This window comes from Muscardinus avellanarius (assembly GCF_963383645.1).
Source record: "Muscardinus avellanarius genome assembly, chromosome: 16".
NCBI lineage: Eukaryota > Metazoa > Chordata > Mammalia > Rodentia > Gliridae > Muscardinus > Muscardinus avellanarius.
The window spans coordinates 6464810-6490968 of NC_137802.1; the positions used below are offsets into that span (position 1 = coordinate 6464810).

The window sequence follows — 26159 nt, forward strand, 5'->3', positions numbered from 1 at the left end:
CCAGGGCCGAGGTGTGGCCACCCCGGGCCACTGTGCAAAGTCCATTCAGTTGAGAGGTTAAAAAAATATACACCGAGCAGGCGTCCAGGGCTAGGCGTGGCGTGGACACCCGCGGCCTTCTCTGTGCGGGCAGCCGCGTCCAGCGGGGGTGTCCAGGCCCCTCCACGCCTGGGGGCTCGGAGCGGAGCAGGGTCCTTGGAGCCGCTGGGGCAGAGGCACTGGTGGGACCCGCGTGGGCCGGCCGGGGGCCCCGAAGGTCTGGTTCTTTGGCACTTGGGACAGTGGGCCGGCTGCAGGGCCAGCCGGGAGCAGCCCCCTCGGTTCCTCCGGGACTCCGGGGCCAGGGTGGCAGTAGCTTATGGCTGTGGGAGGCCGGAGGGGGCCCAGGCCGCCCCTACGAGTCTTCCCCCAGGATCGCCTTCACGAAGGCAGCGATGTCTGTCTTCTTGGTTTTATGTAAGGTGAAGAAAGGGTGCTCCTGGTGGGGGACGGGAGACAGTGACTCTGTGGGGGGCCCTCCTACTCACCTCTGCCCCCAGAGGTCCCCCATGACTCCCCAGCCTGCAGCAGCCCGCTGCTGGGGGGCGCCCTCTCCACCCGCCTTTCCTTCCCCAGGGAGCCCGCCTCCACCACCCCCGGGGATGGTTCAAAGGCCCCTCCTGGTGAGTCCCTCTGCCCTGGCCCGTGTGTCCCCCTCAGAGCCTGGGAGGAAGCCGAGTGTCCCAGTGAAGGAGGGACAGACAGACGCAGCGCCTGCCCACGGGGGAGCGGAGCCGGCGCCGCCGCCACTTACCATCAGTTCCAGGTAGCTCATGCGCTCCGCCGGGTTCTTCCTCAGGCTACGGGGACAGGAGGACAGAGTGAGCCGCCCACATGGAGGCTCCCGTTCACCAGCCTGGGCTTGCCCCATGGGCAGCAGGGGAAGGAGGAGCAGGACCACCTAGGGGGTCTCCCAGCGTGGACCGAAGTCTATCGGGGGTTGTCTCCATAATGATGGGTGAGTTTCCATGGTAACGGTCCCTGAAATGCTCTTCCTAACAACCATGGACTTGCTTATCCTTAATAGGAAGGGAGACTCTGTATTATGGGTCCAGGGAGAGGGGTGAGCTCAATTAGAAGGGTTCAGGCTGATTAATGATTCCTGTTGGCTAGGTTTGTCTGTTTCCAGCTTCTCTGATTTTCTACTAAAAGAAAAAGGGCTATGAATTTTCCTAAAAAGGGCTATGAATTTTCCTCTGAGTATCTCTTTGCTCGCAGCACATAGATGTTCATAGGATCTTCTCATTTTTCTCTATGGTACTGGGGATGGAACCCAGGGGCATTCTTCCTCTGAGCTACAACCCCAGCCCCTTTTATTATTATTATTATTTGTGTGTGTGTGTGTGTGTGTGTGTGTGTGGTACTGGGGATGGAACCCAAGGGCCTTCTACCTCCGGGCTACACTCCCAGACCTATTTTATATTTTATTTGGAAACAGGGTCTCTTAAGCCAGCTGAGGCTGGCTTCGAACCTGCGTGATCTTCCTGTCTCTGCCTCCCAAGCGCGGGGATTACAAGCGCGCGCCACCATGCCTGGCGTTCCCAGCTCCTTTTTTATTTTTTATTTTTAAATAGGGTCTTGCTAAGTTGTTGAGGGTCTCACTAGGTTGTTGAGGCTGGCCTTGAACCTGTGATCCTCCTGTCTCAGCCTCCTACGTACTAGGATTACAGGTGTGTGCCACTGCACCCAGCTCCTTTTTTTTTTTTTTTTTTTTTTGTCTTCATTATTTGGGAGTTTATTTGCTAAAGGAAAAGGGAATGTTGTACAGAAAGGAGCTGGCATCTGGCTAGGACAGGGTGGTGTGGGTGCGGGGATGCTGGCCGGGCTCAGCAGGGTCCACTCACCACTGGGCAGTGAAGTCCACAAACTCAGGGGAGAAACGGTCAGCGGGGAGTTGGGGTGACGGCTCCTCCACCACCTGCTTCAGCTGCTGGAAAGGGGTCCCCCAGGACTCATAGGGAAACCGGAGGATGGCCATCTCGATCTGCAGGGGGGACAGAGGTCAGCAGGCCACCAGGAACAGATGGAGTGAGAGGCCCGCCCTCAGCGCAGACCAAGATGGGGCCAGGGCCAGCGCCAGGGCCAGCGCCAGCGCCAGCGCCGCCCGCCCGCCCGCCCGCCCGGCCCCTTCATACCATCTCTTCTTCTCTTTTTTTTGGTGGGGTTGGTGGTGGTGGTAATGCTGGACGTCAAGTCTGGAGGCACTGTACCTCCAAGATACACCCGCAGCCTCTTTATTTATTTACATGTACATTTTTTGTGGTACTAGGGATGGAACCCAGGGCATTCTACCTCCAAGCTACACTCCCAGCCCTCTGTTTTATTCATTATCTTGAAACAGGGTCTCACTGAGTTGCAAAGGGTCTCACTAAGTAGCTGAGGCCGGTGGTGAACCTGCAATCCTCCTGTCTCAGCCTCCCGAGTACTGGGATTACAAGCCTGCGCCACCATGCCTGGCCCATCGACAGATTTTTTTTTTTTTTTCCCCCAGTACTGGGGATGGAACCCAGGACACTCTACCGCTGAGCTACAGCCCCAGCCCTATTTCTTATTCTTTATTTTGAAACAGGGTCTCAGCAAGTTGCAGAGGGCCTCACTAAGTAGCTGAGGCCGACTGTGAGCCTGCGATCCTCCTGTCTCGGTCTCCCAAATATTGGGATTACAAGTGCGCGCCACCACGCCCAGCCCATGTCAGTTTTCAAACACTGACTTAGAGCATTTTCCCTAACGGCCACAGCCCGGTGTGGTCGGGAAGCCCAGGGGCTGGCGCTGAGAGGCCGCAGTCTGCAGGACATCTCAATTAGATGGGTCCCCTGTGGTCACAAGCTACTCGCCTCTCCAGTCTCCCTGGCACACTTAAGTGTCTGCCGCCATTTCTTTGTACCATTGTTTGGGGAATTAATGACTCAACACATCTTCTCTGCGGACACCAGAAAGGGAGACCCCAAGGGCATCGTCTGATCGGTGAACCCCACCCAGGGATGCTGCCTCTGCTTCCGGGGCCTTTTCTCTGCCTCCTGAACAGTAGGTGCCAGGCACAGTCTCGCCCTCCTGCTGGGCCCGGGCCTCCCTGCAGACAACACGGCGCCAGCAGGTCCCACGGCCACCCTGGACACACAGCCCCATGACACACCCATAGCGGGCAGATACATTCGCAAGCCAGGCCAGCAGGCCTCCAGCAAACTCTAGCTTCCAGGGCTCAGTACTGGGATGAAAACAGGAATCAGCTGACAGGCGTGGTCGCGCACCCTTGTAATCCCCGCCCTTGGGAGGCGGAGGCAGGAGGATCGCGCAGGTTGGAAGCCAGCCTCAGCTACTTAGGGAGGCTCTCTGCAACTTAGTGAGACCCTGTTTCCAAATAAAATATAAAGTAGGTCTGAGCGTATATCCTGGAGGTAGAAAAGCCCCTGGGTTCCACCCCCAGTACCACAAAAATAAATAAATAAATAAATAAAAATAAACCAGATGGTTTTAAAAAAGTTCAAAACAGGAATCGGGTCAGCCCAGGCCCCCATCCAAGACAGTACAGAGAATGCCCGGACCTGGGCGAGTGATGGCCCTTGGGACCAGGATGTTGCCACACAGATGACCAGGAGGCCTCAGCTCCGAGGAGGCCTGGTCCAGACAGAGCCATAATAACCGTGCTGAGCAAGGGCCTTAGCACCAAGACAGGCGCCCCAGGTGCAGGATGCGCGCTGCGGGAGGTAGATGGAGCGTGCGTGTGTGCATGGGAACAGCCAGGACCAAGCAGTCTTAGGGTACTTTCTCTCTCTCCCCGCCCCTCTGTGTGTGTGTGTGTGTGTGTGTGTGTTGCAGGGTTACAGAGAATTGAACCCAGGAGTGCTCCATCTCCAAAATATACCCCAGCCCTATTTTATTCTTTATTTTGAAAACGAAACAACGTCTCACTAAGTTGCAGAGGGCCTGCTAAGTAGTAGCGGAGGCTGGCCGTGATCCTGTCTCAGCCTCCCGAGCCCTGGGATTATAAGCGTGTGCTGCCACGCCCGGCTCCCCCGGCCCTTTTTAAGTACTCATCTTGCTCTGGAGTTGACCTGTGTGGCAGGATCTCACTTTGGCACTGGCTGGGTCCCCACCATGCACCAAGAGGCCTGTGGACAAGTCCAGAGGCTGAAATCACATCACGGGACGTGGGGAATGTTCCTGATGTGTAAGCCAGACCACCAAGCAGGGGACTGCGGCCCTCCCAGACATTCCACAGCACACAGAAACTTTTTTTTTTTTTTTTTTTTTTTTGGTGGTAACGGGGATTGAACCCAGGGGCATTTTACCTCTGAGCGACACCCCCAGCTCTTTTCATTTATTTATTTGAAACAGGGTCTCCCTCGGTTGCTCAGTCTCACTAAGTTTGTGGAGGCTGGCCTTGAACCTGCAATCCTCCTGTCTTAGTCTCCCAAGTACCAGGATTACATATGTGAGACACTATGCCAGGATACGAAGGAATTCTTTTTGTGTATGTGGTACTGGGGATTGAATCCAGAGGCATTCTATCTCCAAGCTATAGCCCTAGCCCTATTTCATTCTTTTATTTTGGAAGCGGGTATCACTAAGTCACAGAGCGCCTCACTGAGTTGCTGAGGCTGGCCACCAACCTGCAACCCTTCCTCAGCTTCTCAAGCACCAAGATTACAGGCCTGTACCACCACGGCTGACTATTTTTTCCCCAGTACTGGGGATGGAACCCAGGGGCATTCTACCTCTGAGCTACACCCCCAGCCCTGTTTTTTCTATTCTTTATTTTGAAACAGGGTCTCACTGAGTTGCAGAGGGCCTCACTAAGCGGCTGAGGCTGTCCGCGAACCGCGATCCTCCTGTCTCAGCCTCCCGAATGCTGGGATTACAAGTGTGCGTCACCACACCTGCCTTCTTTTTTAAAATTCTGAAACAGGGTCTTACTATGTTGATGAGAGTCTTACTACTCATTGAGGCTGTCCTCAAACCTAGGATCCTCCTGTCTCAGCCTCCAAAATACTGGGATGAGTTGTGTGCCATCACACCCGGCTTATTTTTTGTTTGAAACAGGATCTCACTAAATTGCAGAGTACCCTACTAAGTAGCTGAGGCTGGCGGTGAGCCTGCAACCCTCCTGTCTCAGCCCCCCAAGTACTGGATTACAAGCCTGTATCACCACACCCAGCCCCCAGGAAAATCTTAATGTGCCAGGCGCAGCCCCACATAAGCTCCGTCTGACCAGCCCCAGACATTACCATGGTGATGCCGAGACTCCAGACGTCCGATTTGACGTTGTAGCCCTTCTGGTTCAGCTCAGGGTTGATCCTCTCGGGCTGCAAGAGGGACCAGTGGGGATGAACACCCAGGCCAGGGTAACAGGATCACTGTGTCCCACCGGCCCTCGGAGTGAGGAGGAAACTGAGGCCGGCCAGGGCCCAATTCCTGCCTCGCAGGACTTGTCAAAAGGGGCCCTGCGGGGTGCAGGAATCACCTCCCTGGGCGGCCCCACTCACCGCCATGTAGGGCTTGCAGCCGGCGTCCATGGTCTTGGCCACCGAGTCCACCAGGTAGCCGCTGATACCAAAGTCACACATCTTCACGTGGCCCTCCTTGTTGATAAGGACATTGGACGGCTTCACATCTGTGGGCGGAGCAGGCTCCTCAGTCTGGTGCAGCGATGCACCCCCATCCCCACGGCTGTGCCGGCTCGGGGAGCAGACCAGACCACGAGGGGAAGGGGCCGCAGCTGGTGCAGAGCCAGGATGCGCCCTGCCTCCAAGGGCGTCACCCGAGTCCTCTGACAGGAGGTGACAGGTGGCGGCTGGGTCAGTTAAGGCCTGGGGACAGGGTCTGTGCACAAACACGGGCCCCGCCAGGCTCCCGGCGGGCAGCCAGCACAGCGGGACTCTCCAGGTCAATGTGCGTGTGACACACACATGCGCCCCGTGTCCCATGAGGATGTGCATAAGGGCTAATACGTATAGAAAAAGGACCAGAGGGCTCTGTGCCCCTGCCGGCCTTGGCAAGCTGGGATGGGCAGCAAGCAATGGAAAGCCGCCTGGCCTCGTTCTTTTGTTTTGTTTTATTTTTTGTGGCAGTGTTCTACCTTGAAACTGCACCCCCAGCCCTTTTGATTTGAACAGCGTCTCACTGAGGTGCTGAGACTGTTCTCGAACCTGCGCTCCTCCCATCTCAGCCTCCCAGGTTGCCCGGCTAAGTTTCATTCACGTCTAAAAAAACAGTACATCTAAGCCGGGCGCGGTGGGCGCGCTTGTCATCCCCGCGCTTGGGAGGCAGAGACAGGAGGATCGCGTGGGTTCGAAGCCAGCCGCGCTGGTTTAAGAGACCCTGTTTCAAAAATATAAAATAGTTCTGGGAGTGTAGCCTGGAGGTAGAAGGGCTCCCAGGAACCCAGTACCACCAAAAAAAAAAAAAAAAAAAAAAAAAAGAAAAGAAAAAAGAAAAATGAAAAAAAAAAAAAAAAAAAAAGCAGCACTTCTAAAGGAGCAGCCGGCCGGGCGATTCGGGAGGCTGAGACAGGAGGACTGCTGTTCGCGGACAGCCTCAGCTACTTAGTGAGGCCCTCTGCAACTCAGCGAGACCCTGTTTCAAAATAAAGAATAAGCTGGGCGTGGTGGCGCGCGCTTGTAATCCCCGCGCTTGGGAGGCGGAGACAGGAGGATCGCGCAGGTTCGAAGCCAGCCGCGCTGGCTTAAGAGACCCTGTTTCCAAATTAAAAATATAAAAAATAGGTCTGGGAGTGTAGCCCAGAGATAGAAGGGTTTCCAGGAACCCCAGTACCACCAAAAAAGAAAGAAAGAAAAATAAAGAATAAAAAATAGGGTAGGGGAGCTGGGCGTGGTGGCACATGCTTGTAATCGCAGCATTCGGGAGGCTGAGACCGGAGGATCGCGGTTCTTGGACAGACTCGGCTAATTAGTGAGGCCCTTTGCAACTCAGTGAGACCCGGTTTCAAAATAAAGAATAAAAGATAGGACTAGGGGTGCAGCTTGGAGGAAGAATGCCCCTGGGTTCCATCCCCAGTACCACAAAAAAAGAAATAAAATAAATAGAAATAGAAATAAAAATAAAAATAAAAACAGAACTGGTCAGCCCTGCTCAGGACACAGAAGATGCGGTGCTTGCTCCGAGCACCAGAAGACGCGAGGCGCAGGGACAGAAAGGGGTCTGGGCCCCACAGGGCTCCTCCTTCCCTCTGTCTGGGCCTCCATCTGCTCAGCCTCCACTGGCGGGGGGGGGGGGGGGCGCGCTCACCTCTGTGGATCACAGACAGCTTGCTGTGCAGGTGCTCCAGGGCCCGCACGATCTGGGTGGGGACAGAAGAGGCAGAGGGATGGCTGAGACTCCGTGGCAGATGAGAAGCTGTGAGCCCCGCCCCCTCCGCACCCCCAGCCCCGGGCACCGGGGCTCCTGTCCACACCCAGCACCTGCCGGGCCTCCTGCCTTTACCTGACCCCCAACGCCAACACGACCTCCCCGCGGCCCCTGTGGGACCTTGCCCACCGTCTCTCTGGCTCTTCCCCCCACACAGCCACCCAGTAGGGGTTCTGGGGTCCCCACCTGTTTTAAATGTTTCCAAATGCTGTCAGGATCCAGAACCCCAGCTTTCCCTGAAAAGGGTTCCCCCTTTCCCTGTGTCTGCGAGGAACATGTCAACTAAAAAAGCAATCCCCCCCCCCTCAGCTTGGTCCTCCACGAGCCACCTCTGGGTATGTTATGAATGCTAAGTTCTGGCCGGACGTGGTGGCACGTAGCTGTCATCCCAGTACATGGGAAGCTGAGACAGGAGGATCATGGGGCAAGGCCCCATTTCCAAATAACAAATAAAATAGGGCTGGGAGTATAGCTCAGAGGTAGAATGTCCCCTGGATTCAGTCCCCAGTACAAAAGAAAAACAGTAAGTTTTTTTTTTAGAAGTGGCCCAGCCGGGCGTGGTAGTGCACGCTTGTAATCCCAGCACTTAGGAGGCTGAAACAGGAGGATCATATAGGTTTAAAGCCAGCCTCAGCTACTTAGTGAGGCTCTCAGCAACTTAGGGAGACCCTGTTTCCAAATAAAGTATAAAATAGGTCTGGGAGCCTGAAGGTAGAAAGGCCCCTGAGTTCCACCCTCAGTACCACAAAAAAAAAAAAAAAAAAAAAAAGAAAGAAAAAAAAAGTAAAGAAAAGAAATGGCCCATAGGATCGTTGTAGCCCACAGCCTAGGGGCAGGACCTACCAGATCCCGGTCTCCTCAGGCAGGACGAAGGCGGGTGTGGCTGTGCCCCTGGAGCCCAGCCCCCGCCGGGGACACTTACAGACACGGCGATCTCCCCCAGAATGTCCTCTGGAATCGTCATATTTTTATCCAGCACCTTCCGGTAGAACTTGTCGAGGGACGTGTCCATTAGCTCCATGCAGATCCACACATCTCCCTGCGGGATGCGCCACAGCTCAGCCTGGCGGGCGGGGACCCCTCCACCTCTGCCTCTCCCGCGGCCTCTGCGCCAGGCTCCAGTGTCCACGCCTACCTCATCCCTAACTCCATGTCTCTCCAGGGGTGAGCCACAGAACTGTGAGGCTGAGGCCGCGCCCAGCCAGTGTGCAACCTCCGTGACAACCTGGGGAGCCATGGCGACCCCTGGCCTCACTTCATAGAGATGGGCATCGCGGCACAGAGCTGGCCTCTTGGTGCAGGCAGGGAGGTCCGTGCTGGTGCCTCTGGGTCCCAGGCACCTGATGCCCAGGACGGGGCAGACTGACAGCCCCCCACCCCATGCATGGCGGCGCCTGTCCCGCCCCGCTCACCTCTCTGAACAGGGCGCCGTAGAAGGTGACCGTGTAGAAGCAGTCAACTGTGCGCATGTTGACGTCCAGGTCCATGAGCAGCCGCTTCTGCTCCTGCGAGTTCACGGTGGCCCGGATCCGCTGCGGGTCGGGGGGAGCGGGAGGGGTGGGCTGCATCAGCGAGCTGCAGGGTGGAGCCACTGTCCCCTGGCTGGTGTCCCCGAGGCCAGGGCATGCCCCACTTACCTTCACGGCCATGATGGTACCGCTTTGGGCGTGCCGCACCTTCTCGACCACCCCGTAGGCTCCGCGGCCCAGCTCCGAGAGGGTCACCAGGTCATCGGCCTCCACTTCAAAGTTCTTGGGGACAGAAAAGGTGTGGGGTTGGAGCCCCCACCCGGCTGGAGTTAGTCAGAGCTGGCCGGGAACCTCCCGGGAGATGCTCCCTGCTCTGTGACCTGGAGCAAGTCACCAGCCTGACAGCCTTGAACCGGCCTCTAGAAAATGAGCGTAATAATCCCAGCTTTCCAGAGGTGGGCTGAGACTCGCAGACAGTCTCAGCTATTTAGGGAGGCCCTCCATGACTCAGTGAGACCCTGTTTAAAAAAATTTTTAAAAAGGACTAAAAAATAGGCCCAGGGGTGTAGCTCAGAGGTAGAATGCCTCTGGGTTCCATCCCCAATACCACAATAAAAGAGAAAGAAAATGGCCATAAACCAGACAGGTGTGTGTGGTGTCGCACACAGGCCTGTACTCCCAGCATTCGGGAGGCTGAGACAGGAGGATCGCGGTTCGCGGACAGCCTCAGCTACTTAGTGAGGCCCTCTGCAACTCAGTGAGATCCTGTTTCAAAATAAAGAATAAAAAATAGGGCAGGGGGTGTAGCTCGGAGGTAGAATGCCCCTGGGTTCCATCCCCAGTACTACAAAAAAAAAAAAAAAAAAAAAAAAAAGGAAAAGGAAAGGAAAGACTGGGCAGACAGGAGGGTGGGGGAGTCCATGCCAGCAAGGGGAACCTGGAGCCCAGCTCAGCAGACCACCCACGGCCACCCCAGGGGCCCAGCTCCGAGGTGCCCACCCTGTCTCCAATGGTGATGAAGGTCCGGGAGTCCAGGTTCCGGGGGGGTCTGCAGAGAAAGTAGACGCCATGAGTTCAGGGGACCCTCGGCCTCCCCAGGAGCCGGCTGTGTGGGGACAAGGTCTGTCCTGAAAAGAGGGGTGACCCCTTCTTGGGCTACTGAGATCTGCTGGGGGCCGGGTCGGCCTTGGGCAGAGTCCCCCAAGATAAGGACTGGGGGGGGGGTGCAGAGCAGCCAGGCAGGAGGAGGAGTGAGGCGGCGGCCCCTCCTGCTGGATCCTCCTGCCGGGGACCCTAGGAAGCCTCTCAGGGAAGCCAAGGCACACTCACGTGGGGTCGGGCGCAGGGGGCTTAGACACGCAGGATATTCGCAAATCCTTCTTCCTCTTGGATTTGGCTACAAGGCAGAGAAGGCGTCTGGTGAGCCTCCACCAGCATCCTGGGGCTGGACAAGGCTCCTGAGGAATCCTACCTCAGTCGCCACTCTCAGACATGAACGCCCATCAGAGTTAGCGCAGCGAGGGCGACCCGGAGCCTCTGGGCCCGCTGGGTCCCCGGCGGGCCGCACACACTGCTGGACTTGGCTGGGCCAGGGCGGCGGCCTGCCTTACAGCCGGGAAAGGCAGGTCTGACTGACCGACCCTGCAGGAGACGTAGGTCCCGAGCTCCTGTCTGAGGCTGAACTGGGTCTCGGGAAATACTCATACGTTCAGTCTTAACTCCAGGGCCTAGGGATGTGGCGTTATTGGGAGATACGGTCTTTATAGATGTAAGTAAATGAAAATGAGGTCACCAGGACTTGGTAGCCCTTGGTGGCTGGGCATGTAATCCCATTTTTTGGGAGGCTGAGATAGGAGGATCACTGGTTCAAGGCCAGCGGCAGCAACTTGGCAAGACCGTCAGCAACTTTAGTGAGACCCTGTTTCAAAATAAAATGTAGAAAAGGCTGGCGGTACAGCTTTGGAGGGAGAATGCTTTGGGACTCAATCTCCAGTATCAAAAAGAAACGAAGGGCCTGGGACGCAGCGGCAGACAGAGGGAGGCCAGGCGGAGGCCAGGTTGAAGAGACCCGGGTGCTGGGCCGCCTGCAAGCCAGTGGCCAGACCTGCCCCGTCCTCCCCGCGGGCTCCCGCGCTGCCGGCCACGCCCACGCTCCGGCCTCCCCGGAAGCCACTTCCTGCCGTGGAAGCGCCCAGTCCAGGGCTCTGTTACCCTGCGACTGCCCCAGGCCTCACCCGGGGTGGGGGAGAAGACGGAGCTCCACTGCCCCCCTCCCGGAGCCTCAGTTTCCCCGTGTGTCATTCGGGTGGCTGGAGGCCTGTGACAGGTGCTGGCTGGGAGCCCCTGGGGGGATCAGCAACTCGGGGTTGGGGCTGGGTGGGCATCGTGCACATCCAGGCCCAGGGGAAGGGGGCACGCTGGGGGACCTCAGCTTCCTGTGCACAGCAGGGGCACCGACCCCTGAAAGGGGAGACCCAGGAGGGGGCAGGGCGTCTTCCTCCCACGGCTCAGATCTGGAAACTGAGGCCCCAGAGAAGCAAGTGTGACAGGAAGTAGGGCCGCTGGGTCTCTGGATGGCTCCTCTCTTTTCTCTTTTTTTGGTACCGGGGGTTGAACACAGAGGTGAGAGGGACATTCTACCTCCGAGCTACTCCCCCAGCTCCATTGTTTGTTTGTTTGTTTTTGTTTGTTTGTTTTGGTGGTACTGGGGTTCCTGGAAGCCCTTCTACCTCCGGGCTACACTCCCAGACCTATTTTTACATTTTTACTTGGAAACAGGGTCTCCTAAGCCAGCGCGCACGGCTGGCTTCGAACCTGCGCGATCCTCCTGTCTCTGCCTCCCAAGCGCGGGGATTACAAGCGTGCGCCACCACGCCCGGCTATTTATTTATTTTTGAAACAGGGTCTCACTGAGTTGCAAAGGGCCCCACTAAGTAGCTGAGGCTGGCTGCGAACCGCGACCCTCCTGTCTCAGCCTCCCAAGCGCTGGGATGCCCAGCGTGCACCACCGCGCCAGCTCCGCTCTGCTGCTCTCTAGTGTGCGTGGCGATGTGGGTGTCAGGGCTTCCCGCACGCCTGCGTGGAGGGAGGCGACAGGCCAGGCGAGCTTGGGGAGGTAGCAGGGCCCAGGCAGTGAGGTTCTGGCCCCTGTCCTCCCAGTGCTGCCTCCCTCGGGGGGCCTGGCCTGAGACACAGGTGTCGTGAGGGGCACGCTGGCTGGCCTATGGGGAGCCTCCGTGGGCGAGGCCCGTCTCTGGATGGATGTGGCACAGCTGCCAGCAGCTCGCAGGAGGGTAGAACGAGGCTTGGAGTTCAGGGAACAGGCCAGGTGCCCCCAGGAGCTGGGAGGACAGGTGCCACACCCTGAGAGAGAGGCGACTTGCCCAGGGTACCAAACACCCAAGGGTTGCAGAGCTGGGGTCCACCAGGGAGGGGTCCACAGAGCCCCCGGCTCTCAGAGGAGCCACTCGCCCACCTCCCTGTCCACTGCACCCCTACTACTACTGCCTCCACCCTGGGGACTGCAATGGCCCTGTCACCGCCGGCCAAGGGGACTCCAGGACCTGGAGCCATCTGCGAACCAGCCTGGGGTCCAGGCTCCTCTGAGCTGGGCGTCCAGCTCACTGTGGCTCCCGTGGCCGAGGAGCAGCAGACAAGCCAGCACCCGGGGTTCCCAGGTTCTCCTGGACCTGATATTCTCTATAGAGCAAGAAGAAAGTCACCCAGAAAAAGCTGCATAACACGGGGCCCCTGCTCCCCAGGCCCCTCTGCCCTGGCGCTGGCCAAAGTTGCCCTCTAAACTGGCACGCCTGTAATCCTAGTACTTAGGAGGCTGAGACAGGAGGATCAGAGGGTGGAGGACAGTCTCAGCAACTTAGTGAGACCCTGTTTCATAATAAAATAGAGCTGGGGGTACAGTTTGGAGGTTAGAATCCCCTGGGTTCAATTCTCTCTGTCTGTCTCTGTCTCTGTCTCCCCGCCCCTCATCCTGGGCTCCAAGGGCAGGCAGGAACCGAGACCGTCCTCCTCCCTGAACCTCAGGCTCTGAGTCTGTGAAGAGCAGGGCACAAATGTCACTCAGCCAGCCACTACCCCACACAGGTGGCAGGGCTGAGCAATGGACATCTGGTGACCCCTGTGAACCGCCATCAAAGGTTGCCATGGTGACTCCCAGCCTTTCTGGACGGGTGAAAATTCCACCCTAAACACCGAGAAGCCTAGGTTGCTCTGTTGCTTTTGGTTTTGTGTACTGGGGCATTCTACCCCTGAGGTACCCTCCCAGCTCTATTTTGCTTTTTATTTTGAAACAGAGCCTCACTAAGTCGCAGAGGCTGGCTTTGAGTCTGCAATCCTCCTGTCTCAGCCTCCTAAACACTGGAACTGCAGGGGTGCACCACAGCACCCAGCGCAGGTAGTTTTTAATCTTGACTTGAGGCTTTTTGTGATCAAAGTATAAGATGTTTCGGGATAACGGGAAGTATCGCCTGGAGGCTGCCGCCATCTGGGCCCAGCTTGGCAGCCCACCCCCTGCACCCTCCAGCTCCTGGCCACGGCGCCTTCCTCTGCTCCCACCTGCCACCGCCTCCACCTCGTGCAAGGGCTTGGCGATGTTGAGAGGTGGCCCTCAGGCCTCAGTGTCCCCATCTGCAAAGGGCGCGCCCACACCTGCCGCTGGGTGGCTGCCGAGGCCCGCCTCCTGCCCCGGCTGGCAGCTACAGCCTGGCCTGGCCGCCTGCCCCGCAGGGATGCGCGCTGCGTCAGAAGTGACCTGGGTGCCCTGGGGCAGCTGTGCCAGCTGTCACAGTGGGCGAGGCTGCCCTAGCAACCGGCCTTGGGCCACCAGCCGTCGTCAATGCCTGCCGTCAGTGGCAGGGCTGGGCGGCCTGGGGCTGGCTACCCAGGTGCGGCTGGAGGTGGTGACCGTCACCACAACAAACAAAGGCTCTCAGGCCACCATGGAAGCGGCTGCGCAAGCCCGCCAGCGGCTTCGCAGGGGCCTGTGGGCCAGCCCTTTAATTGGCCTGTGTGTCCCCGGGCCATTCTGGGCTGACAGCGGTCCCCAACGGGGAGTGGGACGCTGGTAAGAGATGCCCATGAGCCGGATTACACTTGTAATCCCAGTACTTGGGAGGCTGAGACAGGAGGATCACAGGTTCGCGTTCAGCCTCAACAACTTAGTGAGCCCTCTGCAACTTAGTGCGACCTTGTTTAAATAAAAATTTTAAAAGCTGGGTGTAGTGGTGCATGCTTGCAATCCCAGCATTCGGGAGGCTGAAACCAGAGGCCGTAGTTTGCAGCCAGCCTCAGCTACTTAGTGAGGGCCTTTGCAACTCAGTGAGACCCTGTTTCAAAATAAAGAATCAAAAATAGGGCCGGGGGTGAGACTAGGAGGTAGAATGCTCCTGGGTTCATTCAGTCCCCAGTACAGTGTACACACACACACACACACACACACACACACACACACACACACGGTACCCATTGGACTGTGACAAAACTCCTAGCCCATCTCTGCCTGTGGGCCTCTCCCTTGCCACTCCCTGGTGAGCTGCTCTTGCTACCCCAGGGCCTTCACACAGGCCATTCCCGCCGCCCAGAACACTTCCCCAAAACCCCAGCCGGGCTGGTACAGGCCCCTGCCAGCCGCCTGCTCAGAGAGGATCTGGGACCACGCAGCTCAGCTGGTTTGCTAGTTACCAGCTATCCCTGAGTCCCACAGGCTCCCCTGATACTGCTCCCAAGCAAGACACCAAAGGAGGAAAAGCTCAGAGGGAGTGCGCCTGTGCCCGGGCAGGACTTCTGCCACAGTCCTGGGCGCCTCGTACCAGCAGGGCAGCCCACGACCTAGCTGTATGGTCTCGGGCATCAGGGTGTCCCTGTGCGATGGGGCTAGGGCACTGGCCGCCCACCTGGAGTCCACCGCGCCACGCCACAGGGGGCTGGATTAGCGGTGCCCTGCCAGCCCTCCACCCCAGACCCTCTACCCACCCTGGGAAGGAAGGGCTTCCCAGCTGTGCCTCCCAGAGAGGAGCCCCTGCCACCCAGAGACGGCCACGAGTGCCCTCACGGAGGAGCCTGCCCACGTGGGGTGTCCCGCGACAAGACAACGCTGGGTACACACCATGCACCCAGTCCGAGACTCCCAGCCCGAGGTCTGTGGCCATCGGGTGCGGGGAGAAGTCAAGTGGCTGCTGCCGGGCAGGGGAGAGGCCCGGCCACCTGCGGGGTCCTCAGAGAGGAGACTGAGCTGCCTGGGTGGACATTAGCCTCCGCAGCTAATGCCGAACCCTGTGCTGCGCTGAGCGCGTCTTCTCCAGGGCCCAGACACCCCCAAGGCCCCAAAGGTGTCAGGATGCCACCGCAGGCACTCAGGAGTTGTAGGGAAGGGACCACCTGCCCTGGGGCACAGAGGCCCTGGCCTGGCTTGGTTTTTTGTTTTTGTTTATGTTTTTTGCTTTGTACTAGGGATTGAACTGAGGGGTGTCCTACTTTTTGTACTGTTTTTTTTTTGGGGGGGGTACTGGGGATGGAATCCAGGGGCATTCTACCTCTGAGCTACACCCCCAACCCTATCGTTTATTCTTTCTTTCTTTCTTTCTTTTTTTTTTTTTTTTTTTTGGTGGGTATGGAGATGGAACCCAGGGGCATTTGACCTCTGAGCTACACCCCCTGCCCACATTTTTATTCTTTATTTTGAAACAGGGTCTCACTGAGTTGTAAAGGGCCTCACTAAGTAGCTAAAGCTGTCCGTGAACTGAGATCCTCCTGTCTCAGCCTCCTGAATGCTGGGATTAGAAGCATGTGCCACCATACCTGGCTTGGGTATTCTACTTTTGAGCTACACCCCCAGCCCAGTCTGATTTTTATTTTGAAACAGGGTCTCACTAAGGTGAGATTCTCACTGCTGGCTGAGGCTGTCCTCCAACCTGCGATCCTCCTACCTCAGCGTCCCAAGTACTGGGATTACTACAACAAGGTGTGCCACCACGCCGGGTTCTGCCCTGGGGGTTGGAGAGGAAGCCTCTGAGCGCTGCGGGGCCAGGGCCTGGCCTCCGAGCCTCTCCAGCCCCTCCACTTCGCTGGCGCCCGGCCGGTGACATGGGCCCAGCAACACAGGCAGGGAGGGCCAGAGCTGTTGGTGCGGCTGCACAGGCTGGGCACTGCACAATTGGCGTTCCATCTCTCTGAGCCTCTCAACAATTTTATGAGGCAGGAACCGCCCTGACTGGCGAGGAGCCTGAGGCCCGGGTTTCTGAGATCGAGAGCCTGGCAGAGGCGGCTGGTAAAGATCCAGTGGGGCTCCCAGCAGAAGCAGGAGCTGCCCATCTCCTGGGCACAGTAAGTGCCACAGCAGAACAGAGTTCATGAGAGAAAGAAAATGCGTCTTCGCACAGAACAGCACAGAGAAGCAAGAAATTGTGGTTTTGTCCCTGTAAGATTTCTGCGCACAGAAATCAGCTACTTTAATATAAGTAATTTGTGTGTGTGTGTGTGTGTGTGTGTGTGTGTGTGTGTGTGGTACTGGGGGTGGAACCCAGGGGCTTTTCTATCTCCAGGCTACACTCCAGATCTATTTTATACTTTATTTGGAAACAGGGTCTCGCTAAGTTGCTAGGAGCCTCACTAAGTAGCTGAGGCTGGCTTCGAACCTGCACGATCCTTCTGTCTCAGCCTCCAAGCGTGGGGATTACAAGCGTGCGCCACCACGCCTCGCTCAATAGAAGCAATTTAGATAAGAAAGAAAGAGGCCTGTTTAAGCCCAGGGGCCTGTGCTGTGGCCCGCCTCGGGGGCGCCCCCATGTCTGCCAGAGCCGCTGGGCAGGGAATACAGTCCGGAGGCCTGAGCTGCTGTGTAACCCCCTCCCCCCTCTGAGCCCGTTCCTCCTTCTTTTTTTTTTTTTTTTTTTTTTTTGGTGGTACTGGGGGTGGAACCCAGAGGCTTTCTACCTTCGGGCTATGCTCCCAGACCTTTTTTTATATTTTATTTGGAAACAGGGTCTCACTAAGTTGCTGAGAGCCTCACTCAGTAGCTGAGGCTGGCTTCGAACCTGCGCGATCCTCCTGTCTCAGCCTCCCAAGCGCGGGGATTACAAGCGTGCGCCACCGCGCCCGGCTCTGAGCCGTTCCTTCTGTTGATGTTCTATGCATGGGGACAATGGCCTCCGGGACATCAGCGAGGGTCAGGGGCAAAAACAAGACCAAGCTCCCAGGACCGACCTTCGTGTCCCTGGGCAAGTCACTCCCCAACTCCAGTCGGGGTCTGGAGTTGGGGAGTAGAGTAGGGGTAGAGTGGGGGTGACGAGGGACAGCACACGGCCGGCCAAATACCGGTGCAGACAACTCAGATGGGGCTGCAGGGCCTGGCCCGGGAGGGGCTCCAGGCAGTGACACACACCTCCAGAGCGTGTCTGGGATGGCCAAGGGGAGCCCCACGCCAGGTTCCCCAAGGCCTCCCCCCGGGCACTGTGAGATCGGCCAGGCTCTCCCAGGGCCCCGACTACCGTGAGGCCCTGCTGCTAAGCTCCTCGCGTGGATGATTTAGTAAGCTCCTCTTTCGTCTTTTTCTCTATTTTTTTATTCTTTTTGGTGCTGGGGATTAAACCCAAGGGTATCCTACCTCCAAGCCACACACCCATCCCCAGCCCTTTTTACTTCCTGTTTTGAAACAGGGTCTCACCAAGTTGCCGAGGGTCTCATGGACTGCCGAGGCTGGCCGCGCGCCTGCGATCCTCCCGTCTCAAGTACTGGGGTGACAGCCCAGCCAAAGGGTCTTTCCTGAACAGGTGCCCTCTTAGTTTTTATGGTTTCATTACTGCCAAGCAAATTCTCGAGAAGCCTGGGACAACAGGGACAGGTACCTAACAAGGTGTTCTTGGTTTAAAAATAAAAATAATAATAATGATGATAATCATTAAAAATAATAATAAAGCCGGGCATGGTGGCGCACGCTTGTAATCCCCGCGCTTGGGAGGCTGAGACGGGAGGATCGCACAGGTTCGAAGCCAGCCTCAGCTACTGAGTGAGGCTCTCAGCAACTTAGTGAGACCCTGTTTCCAAATAAAATATAAAAAATAGGTCTGGGAGTATAGCCCGGAGGTAGAAAGCCTCTGGGTTACACCCCAGTGCCACAAAAATAATAATAATAATAATAATAATAATAATAATAATAATAATAAAGCAACTTCCTGGCTAAAGTGCACATTCAGCACTGACCAGCGCCCACAGCGGCCCTGGAACGACAGGTGGCACCCTCACCCTCAAAGCCGGCTGTTTCTCATCCCTCTCCACCCAGGACACTGGGGCTGGGGCGGTGACAAAGGGGGGCAGGGCAGAGAGAGAGGACCAGGAAGACGGGGACCCTCGGCCCACAGCACAGCCGTCCCCAGTAGGCCTCGGCACCGTACACACGGCACCCGCCCCAGGAGCCTGCCTGCAATGTCACGCCCGCCGGCTCAGGGCAAGCTTCTGAGGCTGGTGGCATTGGCCCAGTTGATGCGGGCCAGGGACGCGTGGGCTGCACAGTGTGCATCTTGGGGGTCGAGGTGGGGAAAAGTCACTGGGTGCAGCAGCAGCAAACACGCAGCTTCACTGGCCCTCAGCGGTCCCTTACCCGGCGCCACACCGAGGACACCCAGGGGCCCAGGTGGGAGTGGAGATGGGGCGACCCCGTTACCAGACAGAGCTGCCCCGAGGGCCATGGACGTCGGCTTGGGAACCCTGTAGGGCACTGAGCTCTGCATATCACACACACACACACACACACACACACGTTCAATTATAAAAATGACAAGCCGGGCATGGTGGCCCACATTTGTCATCACAAGACCCGGGAGGCTGAGGCAGGAGGATGGCAGGTTCGCTGCAGCCAGCCTCAGCTACTTAGTTAGCGAGGCCCTCTGCAACTTAGTGAGACCCTGTTTCAAAATAAAGAATACAAAATAGGGCTGGGGATGTAACTCCAAGATAGAATGCCCCTGGGTTCCATCCCCAGTACCGCAAAAATTAAAAAATAAAGAAAAATAAAGAAAGAATAGCTAGGCGTGGTGGCGCACACTTGTAATCCCAGCATTCAGGGGGCTGAGACAGGAGGATCGAGGTTCACGGACAGCCTCAACTATGTAGTGAGGCTCTTTTAAACTCAGTGAGACCCTGTTTCAAAAATAAAGAATAAAAAATAGGGCTAGTAGGTGTAGCTCGGAGGTGGAATGCCCCTGGGTTCCATCCCCAGTACCACATAAAGGAAGACTACAGGAGGAGCAGATGGATCCAGCTTCCCCAGAGAAGCCGGGCCCCCCCTAGAATGCCAACTTGGCACGGCAAGGGGCAGGGGGTGACGGCGCCCATGCTGGAAGCCTGAGAACTGCAGGGTCCCTGCCGGGAGGGAGGCGAGAGGACCGCCCACCGCACTGGCCGGAGGCTGTCCTGGTCTCCACAGCCGGCCCCGCGTCTCCCCTCTCTCATCCTTCCAGTCCTGGATGCCAAAATCAGGGACAAGGGTTGCCCTGCCCTGCAGACAGACCGGGGGCCCCAGCTCTAGGGGCCATGGCAGCCCTGCTCCTGCCTGTGGACCAGACATAAAAGGTGCTAAAGCCTGATAAACGCGGGCCAGCACCAGGCACCCTAGGGCCAGAGAGGACACGTGGTAGAGTCCGCGGGGGCATCGCCGGGAGCCCGGACCTGTCGATTCACCCCTCAGAAACAGCAGCCTTGACCGGAACCATAACACGGTAATAACAGATGCCACTTACAGGACAAGCACTAGCTCCCAATCCACCGCCATACTGCCACTTTACAGAAGAGGAGGCTGAGGGTCAGAGAGGTGGCCCAGGACTGGGACCCAGGCCCATCCTCCAGAGCCAGCCACACCCCCACCTCCTGCCTCGCTGGGCCAGCGTGAAAAGCAGATGTCCGCCCCCACCCCACAGGTAGGGTCCCAGGTGCCATTCTGCAAAGGAGGAAACTGAGGCCACCCCTCTGAAAGCTGGGCCGCAACTAGGGGGCCGACGTCATTCACAGAGCGGGGTGGAGTGGTGCACCCCTGTAATCCCAATGCTTGGAAGGCTGGGACAGGAGGATCACAGGTTTAAGGCCAGCCTCAGCAAATTGGTGAGAGCCTATCTCAAAAGAAAAAATAAAAGCCAGGCATGGTGGTGCACCCCTGTAATCCCAGTATTTGGGAGGCTGAGACAGGGGGATCACAGGTTTGAGGACAGCCCCAACAAGTAGTGAGACTCTTAGTAAGACCCTGCTTCAAAATAGAAATAAAATAGGGCCAGGGGTGTAGCTCTGAGGTAGAACGCCCTTTGGGTTCAATCGCCAATACCATAGAATAAGTGAATAAAGTAAAAAGGGCGGGGGGTCCAGCTTAGTGGCAGAGTACTCCTGGGTTCAATCCCTAGTACCATGGTGGGTGCGGGGACAAGCAATTTACCGGATTCAGCAGGTGCAACGTCCATTGCAAAAGGGGACCAGCTGGGATCTGACCCCAGGCGGCCAGGCTGCACAATCTGAGGTCTTTTGTATATGTGCATGTGTGTGGTACTGGAGATCAAGCCGAGGGACATTCTACCTCTGAGCTACACCCCAGGCCCTAATTTTTATTTTTATTTTTATTTTGAAATAGGGTCTTGCTAGGTCGATGAGAGTCTCACTACTTGTTGGGGCTGTCCTCAAACCTGTGATCCTCCTGTCTCAGCCTCCCAAATACTGGGATTGCAGGTGTGCAGCACCGCAACACCATATTGGACTTTTTCTTTTCTTTTTTCTTTTTTGCAGTACTGGGGTTGGAACCCAGGGGTATTGTACCTCCTCGAGCTACACCCCCAGCCCTATTTTTTACTCTTTATTTTAAAGGAAGGTCTCACTGAGTTGCAGAGGGCCTCACTAAGTAGCTGAGGCTGTCCACAAACCGCGATCCTCCTGTCTCAGCCTCCCGAATGCTGGGATTACAAGCGTGCGCCACCACACGCCCCGCTCCTTTTTTTTTTTTTTTTTTTTTTTTTGAAACAGGGTCTTGCTAAATTGCTGAGGGACTCACTAAGTTGCCGACGCTGGTCTCAAATCTGCATCCTCCAGTCTCAGCCTCCCAAGCACTGGGATTCCAGGTGTGCACCATTGCACCTGAGGTCTTCTGGCCTTTCCACATCCTTGCCACGCGGGCTCAGGCTGAGCCTCACCTGGACCAACCTGCTGACCACACCTGGCGTCTGCTCCTGGGTCCAGCTGAGTACCCCAGGGCTCATGTGCACCCCAGGTGTCCCCTAAGCTAAGGACAATAAACAGCTGCTGCCACCTGCAAGAGGAAGCCGAGCCTTTGACCTAAGAGAGGAAGTTCCTGGCCGGGACTTGGCAGGGGGGTCCTGGCGCCGCCGGGCCCAGGCCCAGGCCCAGGCCCAGGCGGCCCCCTCTCACCCCGGCCAGGGCCCCGCCCTGGGAGCCGCCGGCCCGGGGCTGGCGCGGGGTGAGTCAGCACCGGAGCGGAGCGCTGACTCACCCGCCGGAAGCCGGCAGCACCGCCCTCTCCGCCGGCCGCCGAGAACCTGGCTCCCTCCAGCGCCCGGGCCACCGCTGGCTGATAGAGAGTTTCCTGTGCGTCACGCCAGGGGTGGGGGAAGTCCCCGAGGTGCCACCCTCCAAGGCTTGCCCACCGCCGGGCGGGGTGGGAGGGCGACCCCAGCAGGCAGGGCCGGGCCAGGACGGCTCGGTGCGCCCTACAGCCCGAGCCCGGCGCTGCTCCCAGGGCGCAGGGTGCAGGGAGCCACGCATCGGCCTGCACACACGTCCCCGGCCAGGCCAGGCTGCGGTCCCGGGGCCTCCGCTCACAGGTGCCCGCATGCTAGCCCCGTGCGGGGGAGGAGGTGGGGCCAGCAGCGACACCCAAAGAAAACTCCCCAGGGCCCTGGCACGCAGGACGCCGCGGCCAGCCAGGAAGCTCAAAGGTGGAGCGCCCGTGAGGTCCAGCGGTGGCGCCGGGCGCGCCCCGCTGTGCAAGCTCCCCAGGGAAGGCGGGAGGGGCGGGGGGGGGGGTTGCTCTGCGCTCAGAGCCGCTGCCCCCCACCCCAAGGGTTTGCATACTTGCAGGAGCTGGATTGGCAGAAGCGTGCAAGGTGCCAACTGGGAAAGGCTGTGCACACTAGGGGCAGTACCTGTGCCCTCCTGGGTGGCGGGGGGGGGTGGTTCAGCTCAAGCACCCAGCGCAGGGGGAGGAGGATGGGGAAGCCGCAGGTCCTGGTGGAGCCCTAGCGCCATCTGTCAGGCTGTGCACCCTCTGGCAAGACCCTCTGTGCCCCGAGCCTGGAAGCAGGGCTGCAAGTTTGGTAAGGAGCAGCTCTTTGGTTTTGTTTTGTTCGTACTGAGGACTGAACTCAGGGGCATTCCACCTCCAACCTATACCCCCAGTCTTTTTTATTATTATTTTAAAGCAGGGTCTCGCTGAGTTGTCGAGGGTCTCACGGTATTACCGAGGTTGTCCCGGAACCTGCCAGCCTCCTATCTCAGCCTCCCAAGGACCAGGATTCTGGGCATGCGCCACTGTACCCAGCTAGAACTTTCAGTGAAGGGATACTATTATAGGACCCCTACCACATCCTTCTCCAGACCCCAGAAATGCTACAAGGTCTCTGGCCTTAGGGAGAGTCCTTACATCCATCCAGCCCACCCAAAGCCACCTGTTACCTGGATCCACAAGTTGGAAATTTCATCCCGGCCCTCTCTACAGAGCGGCTGGGAGGGGGTGACAGCAGACCTCAAGACACAGCACAGGGGGGCGACCGCCCCCCGCGGTGCCTCCCACCACATGCGTGACCCCCCTCCCTTCCCAATCCTCTGACTGCCACTTTTGTTTTGATGAGATATCTCCTGCCTGGAAGAGCTGAGATGTCGTCAAAGGCAGAGACTGCTTCCAACCCCTTCCCGAGCTCGGAGCAAGTGGAGAGTGTCTGATTTCCCGGTCCTGCGTCCACGAGGTCTGCGCGGCGCAAGTCCCTCCCAGCCACCTCCCCCGGCGAGTGCCTCCGGAGTTACTCACGGCGGTTGGGCAATGGTCAGGGATCCGGCCTCCCACTTATGTAAGACGTAATTACCCTGCCCACCCGGCTCCTGCCCACAGCCGCCACCGCAGCCTCCAGCAGCACGGGCCAAGAAGGGCCCACACCCTCCCCAGGGCCCCTCGGGCTCCAGGGTCTTGGACCCTCCAGGGGAGGAGGAGGGGCGCTGTCCTGCAGAGCCCTCTAAAGTGTCCTCGGGCTGCCCTGCAGCTTCCAGCTAGAGGCAAGATCCCAACCGCATGGCGGAGGCCTCCAGCAGGAACAAAGAGGTGTACGGTCCATGTGCCAGGCTCCAGGCTGGGCCCCTGACCCCTACCCACCTCACCTCATACTACAATGCCCACCTTACAGATAAGGGCGGCTGAGGCCCAGGGGCATTAAGGGGGTTGGCAGGGTGAGGCGGCTGCGGGCTCAGAGAGCCAGGAGTCAGCCCATTCATTACAGCTACGTCCGGTTTGGAACTCAGGCAGAGCCCAGCCCACTGAGACAAGGACGAAAGCCTCTTCCTTTTTTTTTTTTTTTTTTTTGGTGCTAGACACTGAACTACTTCTAAGCTACACCCCCAGCCCTATTTTATTTTGAAACATGACCTCACAAAGTTGCTGAGGCTGGCCTCAAACCTGTGATCCTCCTGTCTCAGCTTCCTGAGTACTGGGTACTCAGGAGCATCCAGTACTCTGAGTACAGAGTGCCCAGTACTCACTACCTAAGTACTAGGACTACAGGCCTGCACCCCTACACTCGGCTTCTCTTCCTGGAAAAAAAAATCCCCCTTTTTGTCCTCCAAGTCTCATCCTCCCCCTGCCTCCCCCCACCCCCGCGTGACAAATCCTGCTGCTTCTCCCACAGCCGCCACCGCCACCTCACAAAAATTTCCAGGAAGGGCCAGTTGCTTGGAGAAGACAGAAAGCAAACCCCCTTGCATAGATGCACGCCGGCCTGGTGACTGCAGGGACAGGCCGGGAGCCATCAGCCCTGGAGACGCAGGGGCACAGAACTCCCCGGGTGCAGAGAGGGAAGCCAGTGGAGATGGGACTTGTGCTAAGGCCCGGTGGGGGGCCAAGTGTCAGGGGTCAGAGCCTGCACTGCAGGATAGGATGCTGGCCAGGCGGGATGGAGAAATGCAGGGCTGGGGGAGGGGGGCACCAGGGCATGGGGGTCACAGTGAGGTCCCCAACTGCAGGCGCACCTCTGAGGCCCAGGTGCGGAGTAGGCGTAGAGTCCCCGCCTTGTCCCAGCCCTGGGGCAGGGGACTGACCGGTGCAGCCCAAGGATCCAGGTGGGGATCCCAGTGAATTCCACCTGAGTCCAGCTGAGTTTCTGCCGGGGCTGCAGCCCCGGGACCGAAATGAGGAGGTCGGGGTGAAGATCCTGACCTGGAGCGGGGACAGCGGAACGAGGTCCTAGCCTGCGTCCAGCCTGGGAGACCTCGGTCGGGGTGCAGCCCCGAGGCCCTAACCTGAGGTCCAGGTGGAGTCCCGGGCGGGGCCCCGGCCGGCACCGGGAGGGTTTCGGAGCCGGCGCGCTGGCGCCCGGCCGGGCCACGGGATGGGGTTCGCACCCAGGCTGGGATCGGGCGCGGGGTCAGGCCGCGGTCCCGGCGCGCCTACCTTTGGACGGGGGCATGCTGGCGGGCTGACTGGAGGCGGGCGACTCCATGGGGCGGACAGGTCCGGGCGGCGGGAGGACTAATCCAGAGGGCGGCGGGATCCACCAGGGCCCTGCGTGCTCATGGCTGCGGGCGGGCTGCCCGGGCGCGGCGGAGGAGATGGTCGGCAGCGACAAGTACGCGGCCCAGCGGGCGGTGCCACAGCCAGACTGGGCAGCGCCGCGGGGGCCCGGGTCGGAGGGCGCCGACGCAGGCCCCGCCCCCGCGCGCCCATTGGCCGGCCGGTCTCCGGGCCCGGCCCCTGCCTATCAGACGCCGCCTGGCCATGCCCGTCACGCGCAAGCCCCGCCTCCGCGCCCCAGGATCCGGCCCCGCCCACCGCGCCGCGAGCCCGCCTGCCACTCCGAAGACCCAGCTCCGTAAAGCTCCGCCCCCAGGCCGGAGCTCCTCCCTCTGGCTGCCAGTCACGCGGCGGCCCCGCCCACCCTCTGGGGCCTGTCAGGCGCAGGCCCCGCCCCTCACGCCCCCGGCCCCGCAGCCCCAGCCCGTGCACGGTGCGCGCCATCTAGAAAACCCTGCAGATCCCAGGGAAGTGCACGCTCCTGGGAGACCCGGGTTCGCGTCGCGCTTGACAACACTGTCGCCAGGGGGTGACCTTGGGCAACTCTTCCCCGACACCCTGGGCCTCCGTTTCCGCCGCTGTGAAAGAGCAGCGATAGCTGCGGCGGGGGAAAACCGGAGCCGGGCGTTGGCTGGCCCTCGGTAAATGCTTGTCGACTGACTGCGGGCTGCAAAGGGCTCAGCACCTGGCCCCGCGTGCACGCGCTCGTGTCCTGCATCAGCGCACATCCGCGAGCGCCTTGCGCGTGCTGGGCACCGTGCCAGGGTCCGGGGGTGATTTCTTGGTTGGATCGTTGGGACCCTTGTCTTCTACGGGGGGGGGGGGACTGAGCCTCAGAGGGAGAGGTGTCATTCCAACCTGGGCCCGAGGCCCGTGCCGGCTGTCTCCTGCTCTCTCGGGCACCTGCAGCGGGCCCCGGAGGCCCGTCATCCCTCTGCTCCTTGGGGGTTTTCAGGACCCGCAGACCGACCTGGTGCTGGAGTCAGGGGGACCATGGATGGAAAGCCAGGCAGGGCTAAGGGAGGCGGGAAACCCCGGGGCAAAGGTCAAGGGGCCAGCCCTGGCGTCCAGGCAGGGTGATGCACCGGGACTCACCTGCTGGGGGCCCTCTGAGCAGGGGCTGGCCTTTGCCTGCGGTGTCTACACTGCACACGCCCCCCCCCCAGGGCCTCGCCCACACATTGCGCGTGGGGCGGGCCAGACAGATAAGAGGAAAAGACCTTAATTATCAGTATTCTCTTCCTCCACCGCTCACTCACCCTTTCCGGAAAAGTCGGTGGCGTGGAAAATCACAAGTGCTGGACTAAGTCAGATAGGGGCTGGGATGCCAGCTCTACCACCCACCCGCGGAGCACCCCGGAGCCTCTGGGACTCGCCCAGGAGACCACAAGGCTCTGGAAGCATTTCCTGAGCTGACCTTTGGAAGCACCCCTCTAGAAGATGAGTCGGTGACCACGGTGGACCTCCTCCTCCAGGAAACTCCCCCAGCTGCCCACCCCCGGGAGTCCTGA

At 58.7% G+C, this 26159-nt stretch overlaps 1 protein-coding gene across 1 annotated transcript; it reads right to left on the bottom strand.

The window, feature by feature from the left end:
• Window positions 1–394: 394 nt before the first annotated feature.
• On the bottom strand, window positions 395–24577 carry MAP2K3 (mitogen-activated protein kinase kinase 3; the record flags this gene model as incomplete). Its single annotated transcript, XM_080712901.1, has 12 exons — window positions 395–478; window positions 794–839; window positions 1884–2023; window positions 5265–5342; window positions 5523–5650; window positions 7285–7336; window positions 8327–8443; window positions 8817–8936; window positions 9042–9155; window positions 9873–9921; window positions 10203–10269; window positions 24529–24577. 12 exons carry the CDS (start codon window positions 24575–24577, stop codon window positions 395–397), a joined length of 1044 nt encoding a protein of 347 aa, XP_080569027.1.
• Between the last annotated feature and the right edge of the window lie 1582 nt (window positions 24578–26159).